The 23,328-nt window shown below is 34.9% G+C and overlaps 1 protein-coding gene across 2 annotated transcripts in view; it reads right to left on the bottom strand.

Annotated features, from left to right (window-relative positions):
• Positions 1-1,202: 1,202 nt before the first annotated feature.
• Positions 1,203-23,328, bottom strand: part of Ipo8 (importin 8) — a 71,362-nt gene continuing 49,236 nt past the window's right edge. For both annotated transcript variants that reach the window (XM_076854260.1, XM_076854261.1), the window contains exons 21-25: positions 12,032-12,252; positions 9,088-9,293; positions 6,977-7,180; positions 4,474-4,590; positions 1,203-3,168 (exon numbers count right to left, since the gene is read on the bottom strand). In XM_076854260.1, coding sequence (XP_076710375.1) covers positions 3,071-3,168; positions 4,474-4,590; positions 6,977-7,180; positions 9,088-9,293; positions 12,032-12,252 — 846 coding nt within the window. In that variant the 3' untranslated portion in view covers positions 1,203-3,070. The remainder of the gene's footprint in view (positions 3,169-4,473; positions 4,591-6,976; positions 7,181-9,087; positions 9,294-12,031; positions 12,253-23,328) is intronic.

Raw genomic sequence — 23,328 nt, forward strand, 5'->3', positions numbered from 1 at the left:
TTCCAAATCCTTGTGAAAGTCTTAAGACACCCCCATCTACTTGCAAAATCTTTTTCAAGTTCGGCAACCTCCAAGATGAATTTCTTCTCATGTGGCCTGCTAGGAGCATGTGAACCCACTCCCTCTTCCTCCCTGATGGTACAGTTTGCATCCTCTCTCTCCGGAGCACACTCCTCTCCTTCCTCTACCAGCACTACTGTCTTGCCCAGCCTCTCCAAACACATGCTGTTGATTATATACTTCTGCTGTCTTAGCTACAGAATCAACTGTTTGCCCTATGCTTCTTCCTCAAGCACAGTCCATGCACAAAGAGAGAAGCCACTCTCTTGATTTTGCAGACTTATCAGCAGAGTACCCAAAAGCTCACAACCCTCCCAGAGTCAGCACTGTACACTTGTCCCAATGCAGACAATGGAGTAAGGACAGGAAGGGTTGTCATCTACAGCACACCTGAATAATTTTTAACAGATGACATATGTGTGCATGCACACAGAGATGGTTCCTAATACTAGGCCAAGTTTCCCTGGATTTTCAGTCCCCTTTACTGAAAACTACACTATATGTAATTCACTCTATCACTTAGAAAACAATTATTTAAAAATCATCATTTATCTTAGAAACGTTCACTAACTTCCAGTGTATTGATTCAGTATAGTCTTAAAATAATTTGGAGGTGAAGTTTTTATTGTCAAGAAAGGGAAGCACTAAGAATATAAAGGCTAGCATATATCCAACCAGTTATGACCACTCCGAATTTGATAATAAGATTGTTCCATTTTAGTCACCTTTTCTCTTCCTTCCCTTTCACCTTCCCTTCCTGATGTAGGTAAACGACCTTGCTTTTCCAGAGCTCTGTCACTCTCATTTGGATATGTGACTGAGGCTCAGTGGTAGAGTACTTGCCTATCACTGTGTGGGGCACTGGGTTCAATTCTCAGCACCAGATAAAATAGACTCAACACCTTTATTTATATATCTACAACAAAATATATTTGAGAGAGAGAGAGAGAGATAGAGGGCTGGCTTCCTACCACTCCCCATACTTTGGCTGTTCCTGATGAGACCTTCTGTTGGCCCAGATGAGTCCCTGGTACCTTCCAGACCAAGTAACCTTGCTGCAGGTGTCAGAAAAAGGTACTGATAGTTTGTTATCATCTGCCTAAAGCACCTGCACATTTTGGAAAACATTTCACACAGAAGAGTTCAGAATCCTGGGAATCAGTCCGCATTTTATTTTACAGTACATTCGTGTAAGTTCCTGCATTTCCAAGATAACCAGATCACATTCAGGTTAGCACTGCTGGTAACAAAATCATACAATTTCCCTGGCTTCAAAAACAAGATAGGGCAATGCACATTAATACTTCTTTCCCTTTAATACTGCAGAAGATAATACATCACACACACAAAAATCACATGCCTTTTACAATCCAGTGTGAAGGCATTTTATGTTAAAATTAAGCCATGTGGAACATGGGCAGAATAAGAGTTCCAAAGTTCCCTAACATTTCCAACAATGCCATCTTTCTCTTAACCGACAAGGATAAGATTCAGCTTCAATGCCTTGGGAAGTGAGGGATGGGAAAGCAGAGTATTATTTAATTCTGAAACTCATGGCTTTTCAGGCTACTTCTGTGAAAATTATTTAAATAATCTAAAATTGTAAAGAGTTAATATGAATAAGGGATAGTAATATAGGAAGCACCTGGGAAAAAAATTCCACCAGTCACTGATGGGAAATTTAAACTGCTGACATTTCACAAAAATGGAAAATCTGTATCACATCCAGTAATATGTAAATTCTCAAGATACATTTTCATTTTACTGAATGAACACACTATGATCCATGTTCTGGTCTTGAACAGTTCAGAAAAATCCTCCATCTGCAATATTTACTAAAAGCCATCCTAGATCATTACCCATCTAAAAATACAACTGACCAATATACCCAACCCTTACAAACTGAGCTATGATAAAAACGAAAACAAGATATGTAGGAGAAAAATCAGAAGTGTGGGAAAGCAAGTTAGACTTGTTTAAGTCGTGTGACTAAATAAACAATTTCATTATAAAATGGTTCAGACCCTGGTCCAACACAGCTGGAATGATGAGTTACTGAAGACACAAACTCCCATCCAGAAAGACACTGTGCTACGCAGCATCTTTCTCCTACAAGTTCAATGTGCTTTAGGTAAAATCATTACTTCACTGCATAATTAAGTACATGATTCAGGATATCTTCAGACTTGCTGTTAACTCCAGTGAATAATGAGCCTCTGCCACTTGCTTCCAAGAAGCTGCTGAGTCCTGAACGTATCAGGTTCTGAATAAAATCGATATGCATATTTGTTGATCCTGAAAGAAATCCCACCCCTTTCAAGGCAGAAAAATATGATGGAAGAGGGAATAAGACACTTCTTAGGAAAGCCACAAAACAACTTATGAAAAACCAGAGCCAGTGCATATTTTACAACCCCTGAAGAAAGCCCCCGTAGTAGGGTGGGCAAAGGGAGCAGTGATGTTTTTGAAACCAGAGTGACTTGCAGCTAACTGCCTAACAGTAAATTCACTTATTAAATTCGAATAAGTCGACATATAACCAAGGTTTACATTATATCTAGAAATATGTTTTATGCTTTAAAAAAATTGCAATGCACTCCAAAAAAATTTTTCTGATAAGTCATGTACAACAGAAGGCACTGTTATCCGCATAAATCCATGGATTCTGCATGGCAAAAACCTGAGACCTGCAAGTCAATCCAATCCTTTAAAAACCACCGTAGGCTGTCAGCCTTTGGAGCGTATGGTTTGTCGTTTTCAATACAATGATTCTGTTTTTCTTTAATTTCATACATTACAGTAGCTGTTGAAAATATACATTTCAGGGTGAGAAAGGTCAAAGGGGAAAGGGAGAGTGGATAAAAGTACTGCCTAATGCCAGATGATAACTGGTGCAGCAGGAGGGCCCTGAAAAGCAGCCCCCTAATTTCTCCCCTTGACTCTCACACTCCCTTTGTGAAATTGTGAGATAAAACACAGCGAAGATGTCTGGTCAGCTGATGTCCTTCCTTCAGTTGTTGCCCGGCACAGTCCCAAAGTTAAAGGCAGAGAGAACTCCTTTGTTTTCAAACGTGAAGCCTCCCTGTTGTTCAATCTTCTTCTTTGCCTCTAGCATTTTCAAAAAAAAAAAAAAAAGAGGAAGAAAACAGAAGAGTCCATAAGGCACAAAGTTGGAAAGAATCTCAAAAGAGCCAGATTCTTTGCATACTTAGAACTGAAGAACCGTGACTTATGGTATTTGTTACTTGGCCAAATTGAATGCCAGCCTTTAGCAGGAGCACATCAATAAGTAATTATGTTTACTATCACAGAAAAACATTACTACAGTAAGTGAAATGAAAACAAGTCTCAAGCTAAATTCCAATAGCTTCACTGTCTCTACTGCTGAAAAGGCACCAGGCTTCTCATAGCAGGAGAGTTGATACCAAATCCGAAGACCTAAGTCTGTAAAGAACCAGAGTTCTCAACTCTAGACACCCATCCACAATGTTTTCTACCAAAATATTTTTGTGATCACAAAGTCTTTTCCACTGTTAATCTAAGAATGACCATAACAATCTCAACATAAAAATAAAATAATTTCTTTAGCTTAAAAACTGAAAATCAACATGAGTCACCAACACAAAAAGCCCAACAAATATAAATGGAGAGCATTTGTTACAGTTTGGATTGTAAATATGCCCCCAAAGCCTACATGCCAAAGGCTTGGTTGCCAGCTTTGGCACTCCTAGGAGGGGATGAAACCTTCAAGAGGTGGGGCCTAGTTACGGGAAGTCAGGTCAACAGGGGCATGCCCTTTAAGGGAACACTGGGCCTTGGCTCCTTCCTTCCTGTTTCCCAGCCACCTCGATGAGCAGGTTTCCTCCACCACAAACTCCTACATGATGTTCAGCCGTACCACAGGCCTAAAAATAGGGCCAAGTGACCATGGATTGAAGCCTCTGAGACTAGAAGCCAAAATAAACTTTCCTTCCTTATAAGTTAATTTTCTCAGACATTTTGTCACAGCAACAGAGAGATGACTAATGTAGTATTTCATTTCCAGGAATACAAGCTCCTTGCAAGAATTCATAAAGAGACTTTGGTCTACCTGTGGTTAAGATGTTTAGGTAGGTGTCCATCTGATTAATTCTCCCTCAGCAAGATTCATGCCTACCCTTACTTTTTACCTATACCTCCAAAATAATGTAAGGATCTGAATGGGAATACCACTAATAAACACATAATGGACAGATTTCTGCAAATCTAAGATATTGGAAATGATTAAAAAGAACAACCATTCAATGATGACAACTCCTCATTATCATAAAGGGTTGATCTCTAAAAATTTAAAAAGCATATTTAGGTGCCCCCTAGGACACAGAAAAAGTCTGGCTGCCAGCAGTCTGACACATGTGAAAGTGAGTGGCTGACCTGCCACCGTTCTTCGGTGCTCTGCCAATGTGTACACCTCCTGCAGTGTTCTCTTCTGGTCCTCACTGAGAGGGGCTAACAGCAACTGGTACCAGGCAGCATCCCGATTCTGCACAGCTGTTGCATTTCAGGGGTGTATAGAAAAAGGAGAAAAAGATAAGAGTCCAATAACAACTATTACCTCAGAGAAAAACGAGTGGCATGGTCAAATTACAATGAAATTACTTCAGATAATAAGGGACAGGATGATGAAACTTAACCAAGGAATAAATTGTTCTTCTTTCTAAATTTTACCATCTATAAATGTTCCCTAAAATCCAGATCATGGGACGTACACCTGTACTCACTTGTTACCATTTTCCTCTAGAGTTTTCTAGAGGAAAATGCAGCTTCAGCATTGTTTCCACAACAAGGACCCACATCTGTGTGCATTTAGGCAAAGTCTTCCCCTTAGCCTACTGGACTTTCCCACTTAGATAGCTCAACTCAAATTCTACACAATAAAACCAAATTCAGCACTTTCCTCCCAAACTCTATTTATCTCCCTATTTCTATCACTGGTTCTATTAGTCTCCCAGGCACCCATCCCAAGCCCTTACCACCTCTGGCCACATTCTCTTCATGTCCAATCCTCTGAGACTTGATGTTTTCTACCCATATGATTCTTTCCATTAAATCCCATTCTCTACTCCAGGACCTTATTACTTCTACATTAACAAAATAATCTCAGAATGCTTGGTTCCCTCAGCTCTTTTTACACACTGAACACCTGGAAACTCCCTGAAGGTAAACTACCACATGCCCTTACAGAAAACACTCTACACTCTACTGGGGAATGGCAACCAGAACTCAAAGCTGCTACAATCTCGTCCTATTTCCTTCCTTCACTGAGGCTTTCAGCAGTGGTCATTATAAACTGGTCCAGAGCTGGGTGCCTAACTATCACTTGAGGAGCATTTTCATAATACCATACGTGCTGGGCACAGAGGCACACACCTATAATTCCAGCTACTCAGGAGCCTGAGGTAGGAGGATCACAAGTTTCAGGCCAGCCTCTGCAATTTAGCAAGACCCTATCTTAAAATAAAAAATCAAAAGGACTGGAGATAGGGTTCAGTGGCTAAACACCCCTGAGTTCATTCTCCAGTACCTAAAATAAAAAAGGGGTGGGAGTATAGCTCAGTGGTAAATCACCTCTAGAGTCAATCCCCATTACTGAAAAATTTAAAAATGAACTATATCTTTTGAGACTCCACTCAATACCTAAAAGTTTCATTGGTGACTAGGGTGCACACCCATGTCTGGAAAAAACTATCTTGGTACACATCATATTTCCATCTCCACATTTACGCTTTTATTTTCCTATTGTTCTGTAATGACATTCCTTGTACTCTCTTTAATTCCTGTGAAATTTCAATAAAAATATTTAGGTAGTTTTTAATCTTCATCAATGGTATTTGCAACAACACTAAATGATGCCAAAATTATGCTAATATTGTCCCTGTCAGTAAAAATATTTTATACAGAAGCATATTCACTTTAATATCACTTATAATAACAAAAAACTAGAAATAATCCTAAATGTCCAACAATAAAAATAAGTTATATTATGATACAATCACAGAAATACCATCTAACCATAACAGAATATACATTAGTGGGATTTTTTTTCATTATAATTTCTTTAATAATTTTCTAATTATTATCATTGGTTTATCATTTCTTTTGCAGGAGGGACTGAACTCAGGGGCACCCAACCACTGAGCCACATCCCCAGCCCTATTTTGTATTTTATTTAGAAACAGGGTCTCACTGAGTTGCTTAATACCTCACTTTTGCTGAGTCTGGTTTTGAGCTTGCAATCCTCCTGCCTCAGTCTCCAGAGCTACTAGGATTACAGGCGTGCACCACTATGCCTGGTTCATTTATTTTTATTCTGTAAAATTTCTATTTCCCATTTTTATACTAGTTCATTGGTCTTACTCATTTGTAGAAGGATTTTGGATGTTGTACATCATAATATGATAGATTTAGCAAGTCTTCTCTCCCAATCTTCAATGAGTCTTTTAATTATATTTATGTGTCTTGCTGTACAAAATTGGTAAACTGTTTAAGAAGTAAAGAGCTACCCTCTGTTCCTTCCCTCAGGGACTGTGAATAACTAAAAGGTTTACACCATCATTTTTAAGTAACATACATCTGAAATACTTCATTCTTTTCTGTAAATGCTTGCTCGCTTTTTGCCTAAAGGATCAACAACACATTTGCCTGGAATTGCTTTCGTGAGGATAACCTTCAGGCTCACCCTATTGCTTTAAAATGATGAAAGATGCTAGGACTGGGTGATGAGAGTTTCTTTATGCTAATGCCTTTCATTTTGTATATGTATGGATATTTCTGTAACAAAAAATTAAAATTTTAAGTGTCTATACCAATTTTTAGTCAGATCCCAAAACAAGTAACAGAAAGGAATGAAAAAAAAATTCAGGGAGTAAAGACATACTTAACAGAGCTTGTGTAAAGAACTGATATTCATCCACACTATTGTCAAGGTCAAGTGGAGTGCTGAACCCCTCAAGGGCAGTTTCTTCCAGCACTTCTTCATCCCAGTCATCCTCCTCTTCCTCCTCGTCTCCACCTCTCCCGTTATTTGCCTGCATGGCTTGAGCAGCAATGTTTGTATCCTCCTCATCACTGGAAATCTCCTCTGTGGATCCATTAATTATTTAAAAGGAATCAAAATATGCAAGTGTAATAGATCAAATTCCATGAAAAAGACTATTTAAAAAATGTAGAAATGGAAAAACAACAATTTTACATAAATACATAAAAATAAACCTTATGCCTACTCTACAGTTTAATAAATTGAGAATGGCTTTATCCTTCTCACTGAAAACAATTTCCCTAGATCTGTGGGTTACCTGAACATTGCTAATGTTATACTATAGCTGAACTCATTAACTTGAGAATACTATTTAACTGCAGATTTCCCATAATTTTTGTTAAAAAAAATAAAAAGACATCAAATGATTTTGTAATCAGTACACGTTTTAGATAACAATGACCTCCCATTGAGAATTCAGGTTTCTCATTGATTAAACAGATTACCAAGTGTTCAGAAGTACCAAAATGAGGAGGTAATTTCCTTTAATAGAAATAGTAAAAATGCAAAAAATGTAAATAATAATAAAGTAGTCAACTACATGTGGCTTGAAAAGTTATAAGCCAAGTTACACATGACCTATTTTCAGTGCTGCTCTGTTCCAAGTGGTTAGATGAATATTATAACTGGAATATTGTAACTAGAAGGCAGCAAATGCAGAATAAAAATCAACTTAAAAGGAAAAACCTAGAGTAAACCAGGCAACATCGATCTAAAACTAGTTCCATAAAACACACCACACTGAAACAGGTGGATTAAACTAAAAGACAGAGATAAAACAAGAAACCATAGTTTGGGACCAGACATGTAGTGGGGGGAAAGTGGCAAAGGTACAATTACAAAGATAGCAAGAAACACTTTTGCTAGTTAATAATTCTACACTTTGGTAGAAAATTCAGCAAGTCTTGGAATATTACTAGAAAAAAATTATTTCAAGCCGTATTATTTATAAGCCAAAAACCAGCAAAACATGAAGTTAGAAAGAGATCATAACAAAATGAAAAAATAATTTGTAATTCTTGGAATATGCTTAACCCCCTCCAAAAAAAAAAAGACGGGAAAAAAAGTAACTTCTTTTGAAATAGTTTCTTTCTAGATCTACTCAGAAATCAGAAAAATCAGAAACTTTTGTGGTAAGAGCAGGGAAGGGTAGCTTAAAATTCCTTATATACCAGTTAAAACAAAAAGTGTTTTAAATCTATACCTGCTGAAATCACAAAGTTTAGCATCAAAAAATAGTTTGGTTTTTTTGTTGGTTTGTTTTTGTTTCCTGGCAAGAATTCTGATTTTTCTTAGCTAAAGATAAATGTCTGTTTTTAACCAGAAAAGGAAAACCTCCACTCAGAATTAAATAGTGCTACTTCCTGGGCCCTAGCAAGTAGCTTTACAATCTCATTATTAAATGTCTAATATTCTTGATATTGACAATCTTATTCTGACTTTAGATTAAGCAAATCATCTTCATTTCTGAACCTTATTCTAAATGTATATTTAGACCACAAATACATCTTCTCATTAATAATTTTGGAAGATGAATCACCTACCAATCCTTTTTTTTTTTTTTTTTTTAAATCAATCTCCACTGTTTTTAATCTAGTGTTTCATTTAATTCATGGCTGCTGCCTTCATTGAGTCTATTAGCATTAACAAGAAAATAAAATACTAAGTTGTTAATGTGTAGCAAGACCATATGATTCTGTTACAAATATATTTACCAGGTATAAAAACATCCATTAGGCTTAGGTTTAAAAATAATTCAGTTTACAGTTTCAAGAAGTACACAAATCTGTTATCCCACATGATACAATTAACAACTCAATCAACTCCAAGATATTTGTTAAATGTTCAGCAAGCCAAAGAATGTAAATCTGTTTAATGAAGCCAAACAGACTAAAAGTCAAAGAAAACAATGCTCAAATCACAATCAATTCTAGCACCGTATAAGACTTTACCATTTTCTTCTATGTCAACTTTCTCTGCTTTTGAGCGATCTTCCCGGTTTACCAGTTGCCTAGTGGCACAGACCTGCTTTAGGCCAAGGAAAAGGAAAAGTATAGAAGGGACAATCTGTCCCACCACAGCATCTACTGCAGGAGGTCGATTTTGCAATTCAAAAAGGATACTCAGTCCTATTATACACATCTTCCGATCATGATGCCTGCAAAATTTGAAGGGAAAAAAATGTAGACATGAGAAGTGCAATAAAGGACAAAACCCAGAGAAATTACAAAAAGAAATGTTCAAGGCAAACTCTAGGATTTATTCATTGGGATTGTACAGATATATCTCCAGTTTTCTGCTATATGAAATCTTACATTAAAAAAAGTTTTATAAATCACTATCATTAAAGACCCGTGGGAGTCTGCAATTAGCATGGTGAATCTTGCTGTAATACCAACTTATGACTAATATAAATGCTACATTTTAGTGTTGGCATAGTGGGTTTTGTTAAAGCAGAAAATTCTTATACAATGGAAAACATGGAGAGTTCCCCAGACTCTTCCCGTTAGACTAGTCCTCAAGTTTTCTTGGCACAGGTGCTGTACACTACCATCAGATGCCAAAAGCTGTTTAAAAAACTCTACATCCAATAAGCTGAGCTTAATAGATCTAAGTAAATATACTAGCATCCTCTGCTATAACATGGTTAAGGATCTCTTTTTATTAAATTTTTATTCTAATTTGTTATACACAATGGCAGAATGCAATTCATTTCATATTACACATATGAAGCACAATTTTTCAAGTCACTGATTGTACACAAAGTATTTTCCCACCATTCATGTATTCATACGCGTACTGAGGGTAATGCTGTCTAACTCATTCCACCATCATTCCTACCCTCTTGCCTCCTCCCTTCCCCTCCCTCCCTTTTCTATCTAAAGTGTCTCCATTCCTCCCATGCTCCGCACCACACCAGGAAAATTTAATTCTGAAGGAAAAGATGTTTGACCAATTTATATTAGTCATATTTTTCTATATATTCCCTTTAAATTGTTTAAAGATACTAAGAACTAAAAGACTATTATATTAGTATAACCACTTAAAATTGCAAGCATGAACAAAAAAAAAATCACTTGCAGTGGTTCAATTCATTTAAAATGAGATTATAATACAACAACCTCATGAATAGTTTACAAGCTTCTGTTATTCCTCATTATTTGCATTGCTTGCTTCATTTGAGTTACTAATGGCCAAGTCGTATGACATAAGAGGAGTTGTACTTGACCGAAGGCTTTCTCATTCTCATAGTATCAAACTAGTAGTGCATACCAGTCAAGTGGATCATAGCAGGAAAGATAACCAGTGGGTCTCTAAATAATCTAAGGAACCACTCTCCAAGGATGCCCAGTGTATGAAAGCTAAAAAAGACTGTCTTTGAAAAACTGCTTATTCATGTTGACAAAGATATAAGAATACCAACTACATAACTTTGCATGAACAAATCTCTACTCTAAATCGTTATCAGAGATAACTTTAAGCACACTTTTTTTTTTGGGGGGGGGGGCTACCGGGGATTGAACTCAGGGACACTCAAACACTGAGCCACATCCCCAGCCCTATTTTGTATTTTATTTAGAGACAGGGTCTCACTGAGTTGCTTAGCACCTTGCTGTTGTTGAGGCTAGCTTTGAAGAATGTTTTTCCCTTGAAAGTTTTATAAACAAATATAAGTGAGGGACAAATTCCAGGCTTCTACAAGTAGAAAACAGGCAGAGCATCCTGTAAGTGTGTTCACTCAGTCCTATTCTACCATCCTAACCTAGGCCTTCACCATCACCCACAGACATGGTAGTGTACTGAACATTTCTACCCAAGTGTCTACTCCCTTCAGCAAATTTTGTAATATCTTACAAAACTTAAAAAATGTTCCCAAATTAAGACAGCAAGCAAGCTCAAATTCTAACATAATATGGCCATCAACATGTGTTGGGTGACTTGAGATGGGCATATAACAATGTAGGACCTTACTTTTCCTGTGTTTGAACCATGCCCCCTGCCTTTTTTTTTTTTTTCTTACAATACTGGGGATCAAACCCAAGGCCTCATGCATGCTACACAAGCACTTTACCTTAGCTATATCCCCAGACATAATTTGTGTGTTTTTTTTCTTTGTGGCACTAGGGAATGAACCCAAGACCTCGTACATGCTTGGCAAATGCTTTACCACTGAGCTCCATTTCCATCTCCTATGTTTAAAAACTAGGAGAGTGATTCACAGAAAGCCAAACTCTTCTACAGAGGCAATCTCTAAGCTAAAATTAATAATCTTTCTGACCACATTTGAGAACAGGCTCCTTTGAGAGCTGCAAAGAGCTAAACATCCCAGGACAGTATGTAACATCTTGGCAGACTGGTATCCTTCTTAGAAACCTGATTGCCCCTAGAATGTCTGCCCACAGACACATAATAGTCATAGCATTTAGACCCTTAATTTTTGCTGCCTAAGATAATAATGACACACAATAATCAAAAACAAATGGGAAGAGGTTGGGGATGCAGCTCAGTGGCAGAGCACTTGCCTAGCACATGTTGAGGCACTGGGTTTAATCCTTAGCCTACATAAAAATAAACAAAATAAAGGCATTCTGTCCATCTACAAGTATTTAAAAAAAACTTTTTTAAATGGGAAGAGGCTTGAATTCTTTTCACTAGATTGTACTGTTGAAACACATTCATAATTCTCTAAAAATTAAACATCATGTTACTAATATACCAAAAATAGCTCCAATGATATGAAAATTGATTTTGTACATGGTATCCTACATATATATATATATATATATATATATATATATATATATACACACACACACACACACACACACACACACATATATGAAGTAAACTTCCCAGAAACACAAAGTCAATATGAAGTCCAAAAGGCACACATACCCAAGAAAATAATCTGTATCGTTCATCCACTGGTTTATAAACTGTACAGTGATAGGTCCAGGGTTGTGAGGCAACTGAATTCGCTCTAAAGTATGTAGCAGCAAATCAGGGTTATAGTACAAGGCAGCAATTGCAACCTGAAGACACATCGTACGGAGTTCACTAGTTTTGACCCCTCGAGTTAATCTCTCCAAAACAAGTTGAACAAAGAGAGGAATGCACTAAAGAGTAAAAAGAAAAGAAGAGTCAACCATACACAGAGCAACCAAGTAACTTACAGAAAGCTAATGCTGGCAAAGAGTAGTATCAAAAAGTCAATAAAATGACAATAAAATTTTTGCTTAAATTGTTTTTAAATATTTACACGATTTATATGTTCATAAAATTCACAGAAATTAAGTAAACAAAACAACAGTTCTTCAGCAATACTAGGAAATCTGCTTTTTTAAGTGAACACTGGAGTTCATGTAAGACTGTCCAGTAGAGTCCACACTCAAATGGTGACAATAACCCATTGGTGAACTCAGCTAGATAAAATGATGAAGGTGGATTTTTCTTTGATTAATCAAATTGAAAATAAATGATTGGGACTAAAAATAAGTATGATAGTCTCAGTATGTCTCTTGAAAACAATTTTACATGAAAGATGAAAAAGAAGTGGTAAACCCCACACATTAAAGTAAAATGATCTAATTCCAATGCTAACTCTGTTTCTTACTCAGATGCAGAATACTCCTGGTTCTAATAGCACAACACATATGATTTTAAAATACATTAAAAATTATTATCCTGGCCAAATAACTTGTTGAGAATCAGTGAAGTCACAATGGAAAACAAGCCTGAAGAGCTCTTTTTGAGAGGTTTTAAAAGTAAATTTTAATTTTAATTAAATTTTTTAAATTAATTTTTACTAATACATACAAAGCCAAGAGGAACCAAAGGAATCTAAGTTTTAAACTAGTAACACTAAAACTATCCCCTTTACAGTATATTAAGACAAAACTGATTATGGAGACAGGTTGGACAAGTTACACAAATCCACAAATAAAGCATGGTGCAACTACAAGAGCAGTGCAGGAGAGCTGCGCGTACCACTGTGGAGGGTGGTCGCCAAGAGAAGAATGGCGAAAAACATAGGTAGAGTACACTGCTGTGTATCTAAGCAAGGAAAGAATGAATTTAAAATGGAGGGAAGTAGGGAATTGCAGTAAAGGTAAAAGGATCAGCGATGGAGGCTAGACTCCTCTGAATACACCTTGTTTATTAAGTTAGATTTTAGAACTATGTATATGTTCTATATTCGTTATATTTTTTAAAAAAAGCAATCCCTAAAAATTCAGATTAATTGAGGTAAATGAATAAGCCAAACAGGGATTATTTTAGCGACTTTAAATTTAGTGATTTGACTGCATATTAACTACATGTATATATTTATATACTCCTAGAGTATGGACATACCTTGGGTGAAAAGAGCTACCAAAAAATCTTGAACTGTTAATAGTAATCTTTTTTTTAAAGAGAGACAGAGACAGAGAGAATTTTTTAATATTTATTTTTTAGGTTTTGGTGGACACAACATCTTTATTTTATTTTTATGTGGTGCTGAGGATCGAACCCAGCGCCCTGCGCATACCAGGCGAGCGTGCTACTGCGTGAGTCACATCCCCAGCCCAAAAGTAATCACATATTGATGATAATAATGATATAATTATTCTGAGACTATTGTTTATATTAGTGGAATAAAGCACATAAGTAATTATGATGTTAACCTAATTGATCCTACCTCCTACACCAAAAATTATAGTTAACTAAAAATAAAGAAGCCCTGAATTTTAATTGGAAATTAGAAACATCTACATATATCTATGTGTACTAATGATGCACAGACTAAAAAAAGAAAAAGGTATTTCAGCTCTTCTTCATAGAAACAATGACCAACTCAATATTGATGACTATACATAAATAGCAGTAAAATATATATTATATATGAAATGTTAATATATAATTGATGCATATTACATCATCAACATACTAATATATTAATGATATACTACATCTACATAGAGAGAAAATGTGCGTTCGTGCATGCATAATAAATATCACTTATGCCCAGCTTATAGTCTTGAAATACCATTTCCCAGGGTAGGGCAGTCTAGGACAGGAAATCTATACAATGATCCTGGAACAGCTAGTCCTACCAGATAATAGGAAAACTACCAACGACTATCAAAGTTAAGTCAAAAGGATTCATAAGGGCTGGGGTTACAGCTCAGTGGTAGAGTGCCTGTCTAGTATGTGTAAGACACTGGGTTTGATTCTCAGCACTGCATATAAATAAATAAAATAAAGTCCATCAACAACTTTTAAAAAAATGAAAAAAAAAAAAAAAAGGACTCATAAGACAAATTCAAGAGATTCCCACTGGCCAAAGATGACGTATCTTTGTATACTTGGAATATATTCAAATACCTCAACCAATTTGAATCCATAAGTTCATAATGATACAAATCAACAGAATGAAACAAAAACAACATAATAAAACACTTCATTGGTCATCTCTGGAAGACGTCAAGAAACAAATGTATTATCTTGCTGGGCACAGTGGCGCACACCTATAATCCCAGCAGCTCGGAAGGCTGAGGCAGGAGGATCGTGAATTCAAAGCCAGCCTCAGAAACAGCAAGGCACTAAGCAATTCAGTGAGACTCTGTCTTTAAATAAACTACAAAATAGGGCCAGGGATGTGGCTCAGTGGTCAAGTGCCACAGAGTTCAATCCCTAGTACCCAAGATAAAAAGCATTATTTTGAATCATGGCAGAAGAGAGAATTAACATACTTAAATACTCAAACTTTCTCAGGATAATCTGATAATTTATGAGAAAACATTTCGTTTTACAGAAATATTTCATATAATAAATGAAGAAGGAATGGTAATTAGAATATCACTTTCAATACCACTAACCTCAGAGGATAGGAGACAACTAGATACACTGTGCTTCCTGGGAGAAATACACATCATCACCCATAACTTGTTCTTGCCAAAAAAGTAAAACCTGAGTCTAACCCAATCTCTAAATTTAACTACCATGTGACAGGAAATTTAGAGAAATGGAATGCCAAGGTAATGTGTTCCTTAATAGATAGTGAATGCACTATGTATTCGCAACCATTAAAAATCCTCTTAAGTCCTCATCTTTCTGATTAAAAATTTTCTAATACTATCTTCCCAGATCCTTCTACCACCCAGTTTTAGGAGTAGAAATTGACTATATCACTTTAGAGATTTGGTTGCTGACTTTAAATGAATCTACACAGATAAAAAACAATCCTCTTATTCAACTCTTGATTACCTACCATATTGCTCCAAACTGAAATTTCAATTTTTTGCACTTTTACAATTCTTCCTAATTTGCTGATAAACAAAGCCAAGATAGGCCAGTAGTTCACCAGAGAAAGCCAAGGAAGGAGACAGCCAAGAACAACTTTCCTGGTGAACAAGAACAACCCTCACGGGGACAAGACAAACCTCAGAAGAACCTGAAAACAAAAAATCAGTCATTACAAATGCTTCAAGAATAAAGGAGGGCTGGGATATAGATGAGTCTAGAGTGCTTGCCTAGCAGGTGAAGCCCCTGGGTTCAACCACCATGAAGGAAGAGGAAACTATTCTTAAAGGAAACTTTGATTACAATACCTCAAATATAAAATAACAATAAAAACAAACATTATAAAAAAAAACAAACAAAAATTTTGAACTTAAATACTATGAACAAAATGAAAAATTCACTAAAGAAGCTCCACTGGCCAAAGGTTTAAAATGGCAGAAGAGAGAATTAACATACTTAAAAGACAAGCAATAAAGACTATGAATTCCAAAGACCAGAAGAAAAAAGAGAATAAAGAAAAATGTCCACAACCTCAAGGAAATGTGGAACATAATTAAGCACACTAGTATACGAATAACAAGAGTACCAGAAAAAAAAAAAAAAAAAAAAAAAACAGGACAGAAAGGGGGGGAAATACAGAAACAGGTTGAAAACTTCCTAAGTTTGACAAAAATAATCTGAACATTTAAGAAGCTCACAAATTTCAATTAAGATAAACACAAAGAGAACCACACACATCCACATCATAGTAAAAATGCTGAAAGACACAATCTCGACAGTTTATTTCTTCCCAGAAATAAACAATGTTTCTTCCCAGAAATAATGGAGGCCAAAAGGCAATGTCATAGCATAGGTAAAATTTTGAAAAAGTTGTTCACCAAAAATCTACCAAAACTACCTTTCAAATATGAAGGCAAATCTTTTCTAGCTACACTTCTGACAGAGGATTAATATGCAGAATATATAAAGAACTCAAAAAAAAAAACACCAAAAAAAAAAAAAAACCCACCAAAAATCAGATAACCCAAATGATAAATGGGAAAATGAATTAGACACTTCTCAAAAGAAGAAATACAAATGTCCAAAAAATATATTAAAAGTTCAACATCTTTAGCAATTACAGAAAAGCAAATCAAAACTATACTGAGATTTCATCTTATTTGTTAGAATGGCAACCATCAAGAATACAAATGACATCCAGGCGTGGTGACATATGCCTATAATTCTCAGCTCAGGAGGCTGAGGCAGGAGGATCACAAATTCAAAACCAATCTCAGCAATTTAGCAAGGCCCTAATCAACTTCATGAGACCCTGTCTCAAAATGAAAAACAAAAAGGCCTGGGAATAGGGCTCTGTATTTATGCAACCCTGGGTTCAATCCCTGGTACCAAAAGAGTATGAACAATAATAAATGCTGAAGAGGATATGGGAAAAAAGTTAAACTTGTACATTGTTGGCAAGAATGTAAATCAGTACAACTACAGTATGAAGGTTCTTCAAAAAACAAGGAATGAAATTTCCATATGACCCAGCTATACTACTCTTATTTATACAAAAGAATAAGTTATCATACTATAGTGATACATGCATACCACTTTATAGTAGCACAACTCATAATATCCAAACTATGGAAGCAAACCGACGTGTCTCTCAGTGAATGAATGAACAAAGAAAATGTGGTATGTACACACAATGAAGTTTCTTTCAGCCATAACGAACAAAATTATGTCATTTGCAGGAAAATGGGTGGAATATGAGACCATTATGTTTAGCAAAATTAGCCAAATTCAGAAAGTCAAGGGTCATGCGTTTTCTCTAATATGCAGAAGCTAGAAAGATAAAAAGAAAAGGTGGGGGTGGATCTCATGAAAATTGAAGGGACATTAGTAGAGTAGAGGAAAGGGAACAGGGAGTGGGAGGAGGGGAGGTAAAGGAGAAATACTGGGAAATGGTATCGGCCAAATTATATTGTTATATTGTGTGCATGTATAAATATTTAAAAACAAATCCCTCCATTATGTACAACTACAATATACCAATTAAAATATTAAAAAAAAATAAATATCCCTTTAAAAAACAAATACAAGGGGCTTGAGTTGCAGCTTAGTGGTAGAGTGCTTGCTTAGCATGAGTGAGGCCCTGGGTTCAATCCTAAGCACCACATAAAAATAAATGAATAAAATAAAGCTATAAAAATATGAAGATAAGATAAAGGCATACTCAGATAAAGAAAACCAGAGAGGGGCTGGGGATATGGCTCACGTGGTAGAGTGCTTGCCTCACATGTACAAGGCCCTGAGTTCAATCCCCAGCACCACCACCAAAAAAAAAAAAGAGAATCCATTGCTAACACAGCTGCATTATAATAAGTACTAAAGGAAGTTCTTTGGGCTGTGAAAGCAAATGACCCAGATGGCAATTAAACGTTACACACACACACTCATACACATACACACAGGCACCAGTAAAGACAGCATACACAATATTTCTTTGACTTTGTTTTCTTTACTGTTTTAAAAAGCAACTACATAATACAAAGTATACCACAATTGTACTGTTGGGCCTATGACATAAAGCAATGTAATAATACAGAAGAGGTAGGAGGAGCAAGGTAATCTTGAAGCAAGGAAATAACACCAGATGGTAATTTAAGTCCACAGGAACAAGTAAAGGAATCAGAGATGGTTAAATAAGAAGGCTAATATAAAAAAAACCCTATTCCACAAACCAAGAACAACTTTGTGCATACATACTTGGTTATCTCTCCTCTCTCTCTTCAATTTCTTTAACAGATGCAAAGTTAAAAAAAGTGATAATTATTAATAATGTATTATTGGATTTGTAACATAAACATAATATGTATAAGAACAGTGCAAAGAGAGAAGAGGAAAGAGTTATATCAGACTATTTCTGTTATCTTTCTGAAATTAATATTAAGTGGATTCTATAAATCACCAGAAAAATTTATTAAAATGAAAAAGTTTATAAGCCTATGTCAGATTCTTTAAAATCTTCAGCTATACCAACAACTCTTGAGTTCCTTAAACTATACGATCCTGGCCATGATTATTTGCTGTAAACCCATGATAAAGGGGGATCAGGAAGAGAAAATATTTAGGCTGACAGATTTGGCCTTAGGTTTCTCTGTCCAATTTCTTGGCCTATGCGTACTTCCATTTCAGATGGAATCTCTCACTGGGCTTCTCTGTGAATCAAATGAACAATCACTATTTATATCAAACACTACTTTAGTCATGTCTTTAAATTTTTTAACATCCAAAAAATTTAAATAGTGAAAAAATATAGAGTAACCACTAAGAGAACAAAAAAGTATAGTGAAAAAAAATAATTACAGAAACTAAGATGTGACATTGGAACATATTTACTTAATCAAAATAAAGCAGATAAAGGATTAAATAATGGGAACAAAAACACATGAGACATAAAAAATTGACTAAATCCACATGTAACAATAACAGAGAATGTCAGGATGTCAGATTGGATTAAAAAAACAAGATCCAATTATAAACTATATACAGAAAACACTTTAGATTCAAGACACACAATAGATTAAAAGCAAAACCAGAGGAAAAAAATATATCAGGGAACACAACTATGAAAAAAGATAATATCAGACAAAATAGACATTAAAACAGTTTCTAGAAATAGAAATTTTGACTAATGAGTCAATCCATCAGAAAGCTAAAACCATTATAAATATACACAAACCTAACAACAGAGCCAAAAAAATTATGAAGCAAAAATGAACAGAAATTAGAGAAGTAGACAATCCAACAATAGTTGCAGGCGACTTAAATACTTCACTTTCAATAATGGACAGATCAAGTAGGCAGACCATCAAGATATACAGGACTTAACATTATAAACCAACAACTAGACCTAACAAACACCTACGGAACACATCAAAGAACAGCAGAATATACATTATTCACAAGTGCACACAGAACACTAAGACAGACTAGATGAGAAGCATAAAACAACCCCCAAGGTCTTAAAAAGGAGTGAGATCACACAAAATGTGTTCTCCACTCAAAATGAAGTCAGAAATTTCTGAAAATCTACAAATTCACAAAAATTAAAAAAGAAATACTTCTAAATGATTGGTGGGTCCAGAATAAATCACAAGGGAAACTAGAAAACATTTTGAGATAATAAAACAAGCACATATCAAAATTTATGGAATTTATCTAAATCAGTGCTGAGAGGAAAATCTATAGCTGTAGGTTCTTATATTAAAAAAGAAGAAAGATCTCAAATTGATAACCTAAACTTCCACCTTAAAACACTAGAAAAAGAATAACAAATCAACAAAGGAGAAAAAAATAAAGATTAGAGGGGAGACTAAAAAATGGAAAACAGAAAATAAAGAATGAAACCAAAGATGGACAAAATTGACAAAACCATTAAGTCAATTACTGAAGGAAAAAAAAAAGAGAAGACTGCTAAAATCAGAAACAAAATAAGGTCATTATTGCCACTCCTATAGAAAAAAAAAGAATTGTACAGAATCACTATAAGCAACCACATGTCAACAAACTAGACAACTTTGATGAAATGGCCAAATTCCAGAAAGATGCTAGATAATGAAATTGATTTCAAAAAAAATTGGAAATATTAATAGACTAATAAATGAAGAGACTGTGATAGTAAGTTTAAAACTAACCACTGAAGTCTACCAAACATAGAAGAATACCAATCCTTCACAAACTCTTGGAAAGAAGAGAATAAGGGAGAACTTCCAAATTTCTGAGGCCAACATTACTCTGATACCAAAGCCAGCCAAAGACATCACAAGAAATGAAAATTCTATATTAATCTCTCTTTTGAATACAGACACAGCCAGACATAATGGTGCATACCTATAATCCCAGTTGAAGGGAAAAAGAGAAAAAAAAAAAAGTAAGGAAGGAAGAGAGGGAGGGAGGGAGGAAATCAACAAACTTTGTCTAGAAATACATAAAATGAATTATACTCTATGCCCAAGTTTGTACCAGGGCTGTAAAGTTGATTTAACATCTGAAAACTGAAAGAAGGGGAGGAAACCACATCATCTCAATAGACTCCAAAAAAAAGCATTTGACAAAAATTCAAACCCCCTTCATGATAAAAATATTCAATAACTAGCAATAGTCAAGAACCTCCCTCAACTTGATAAAGGGCATCTTTGAAAAACCCCAATTAACACTAGATCTAATGGTAAAAGACAGGATGTTTTCTCTTCCTAAGACCAGGAACAAGACAAGATGTCACCTCCCACCAAAGGCAGTCAACATAGGATACAAAGTTCTAGTCAGGCAATTAGTCAAGAGAAAGAAATAAAAAGCATCCAAATTAGAAAGGTAAAACTATTTGTAGATGATATGATCTTTTATATAAAACATCCTAATTACTAAAACAAATGAGTTTAGCAAGGTAGTAGAAGATAAACATACAAAACACATTTGTTTTTCTATACACAGGCAATGAATCTAAAAATAAAAATATGAAAACAATTCTACTTATAATAGTATCAAAAAGAATAAAATACATAGAAATATTTTAAGAATAGAATTGTAAAGCATATACTCTGACAACTATCAAATATTGAAAGAACATAAAGATGATCTAATAAAAGTAAAGACATACCATGTTTAGGGATTAAAATACTAAATATTCTTAAAATGGCAATACCTCCCAAATTGATCTACAAATTCCAAACAAGGCCTATCCCAATCCTTGCTGGGTTCTTTACTAAAATTGGTCAGCTGATTCTAAAATTTATACGTGGAAATTTAGGGGATCCTGAATCGCCAAAATGATATTGCAAAACAATAAAGTTGGAAGATTCAAATTTCCTGATTTCAAAACTTACCACAAAGCTACAGGAATAAAGATAGAGCAGTTACTAGCAAAAACAGATAAATAAGTAAATCACAGTGACAGCCCAGAAAAAATACCCTCACATTTAAGGTCAATTGATTTGACAAGGATGCCAAGAAAACTCAATGGGGGAAAAGTCTTTTCAGTATACTGTGCTGAAACAACTTAATATCCACATGCAATGAGTAATTTAGAGCTCCTCTCACTTCATATGCAAGAAATTAACTCAAAATGGAGCAAAGATCCAAGTATAAGAGCTAAAACTATAAAATTATTAGAAGGAAACAGGTAAACCTTTGTGATCTTGGATTTAGAAATTTTTCTTACATATGACACCAACCACAGGCAATAAAAGAAAAAATAAACTGAACAGCATCAAAATTAAAAACTGATGTGCTTCAAAGGATATGATCAAGAAAGTTAAAAGACAGCCTACAAATTGAGAGAAAATTTGTGCAAATCATTTATCTGCAAGGGACTTGTATCTAGAATATATAATGAATTCTAACAATTCCATAATAAAGAAACAACGAAATTAAAAATTAAAAATAAGTGTGGAATCTGATTAGACATTTCTCAAAAAAAAAAAAAAAATAAGTATACAAAGTCAATTATCCTTGAAAAGATCTTCAACATCCTTAACTATCAGAGAAAAAAAAAACTAGAGCGAGGCACTGGATTCAATTCTCAGCACTACACAAAAAATAAAAGAAAGGTATTGTGTCCATCTACAACTAAAAAAAAAACCTAAAATGAGACACTACTTAATACCTACTACAATGACTATCACAAAAAGATGAAACAAGTGTTGTCAAGGACTTGAAGAAATGGAAAACCGCCTTCACTCCTTTGGGGAATAGAAACAGTTTGACAATTCCTCAAATGATTAAACTCTGAATTCCACATGATCCAGCAATTCCACTCATAGGAAATGAAAATATGTCCACATAAAAACATATACACAATCATTCATAACAGCATACTCATCATAACCACAACAGGGAAATAACTCAGATGATGAACAATTGGTGAATGAATGAAAAATGTGATATTTCTACATGATAGAATATTATTTGGCAACAAAAAGAAATAAAGAACTGATATACTACCACTTGGATTAACCTTGAGAACCTTAAGTGAAAGAAGGCTACAAAGTATCATATAATGGGATTACATATAATGTGATTCCATTTGCATGAAGTGTTCAGAATAGGCCAGTCTATAAAGATGGGAAATACAGTAGTGATTGCATGGGCTGGAGGGAGTGAGAGGAGTGTTGGAGAAAAGTGATTGCCCATGAAAACGAAAGGGTTACTCTTTTTGGGTGGGGCAGATGATGAAACATTATAAAATCATGGCAAGAGATACACAATTCTGTGAATACAATGAAAATCATCAAGGTGTACACTTTAAATGGGTAAAATGTATATCAAGTGAATTATATCCATACTACTATTATAACAAATAAAAGAAAAATACAAAACTAAAGAGAAATTCACAATTTTACTCAAATGCCTCCATATGTATACTTAATCATTAAATATCATAATAGTACCAAAAAATATCTCATTGAAAATTTATAAATTTATCTTATAAAAAAGAAAATATAAATTTATAATTTTAAAATTTATCAAGAGAAACTTTCTCCTTTTCATTTTTTCATAGTATCTTCATTTCTATTTAGAAAAGATATTTGGTGAGTATTTAAACAGTATACACAAAAACAAAGAAATGTACTAGAGAGCACGGCGGTTGAGTGCTTGCGTGTGGGATGCCCTGAGTTTAATCCTCAGCACTGCCAAAAACTGAAAGAGAAACATGCAAACACTAGGGCTCCAAATAAGTAAAATTTACTTACACACTTATTTCTTTCATTATTTCATAGCTACTTAAATTATTATATATTTATTATGCATCCTTCTCAGCTAGGATGCAAGGTACAATCTCCAAAATGCATGATTGTTTGGTTATTTAAATAAAATTTGCACCCACAAGCACAAATTATAGGCTATCTTTTAAATTTTGCATC

This window comes from Callospermophilus lateralis, chromosome 4 (assembly GCF_048772815.1).
Source record: "Callospermophilus lateralis isolate mCalLat2 chromosome 4, mCalLat2.hap1, whole genome shotgun sequence".
Taxonomy (NCBI): domain Eukaryota; kingdom Metazoa; phylum Chordata; class Mammalia; order Rodentia; family Sciuridae; genus Callospermophilus; species Callospermophilus lateralis.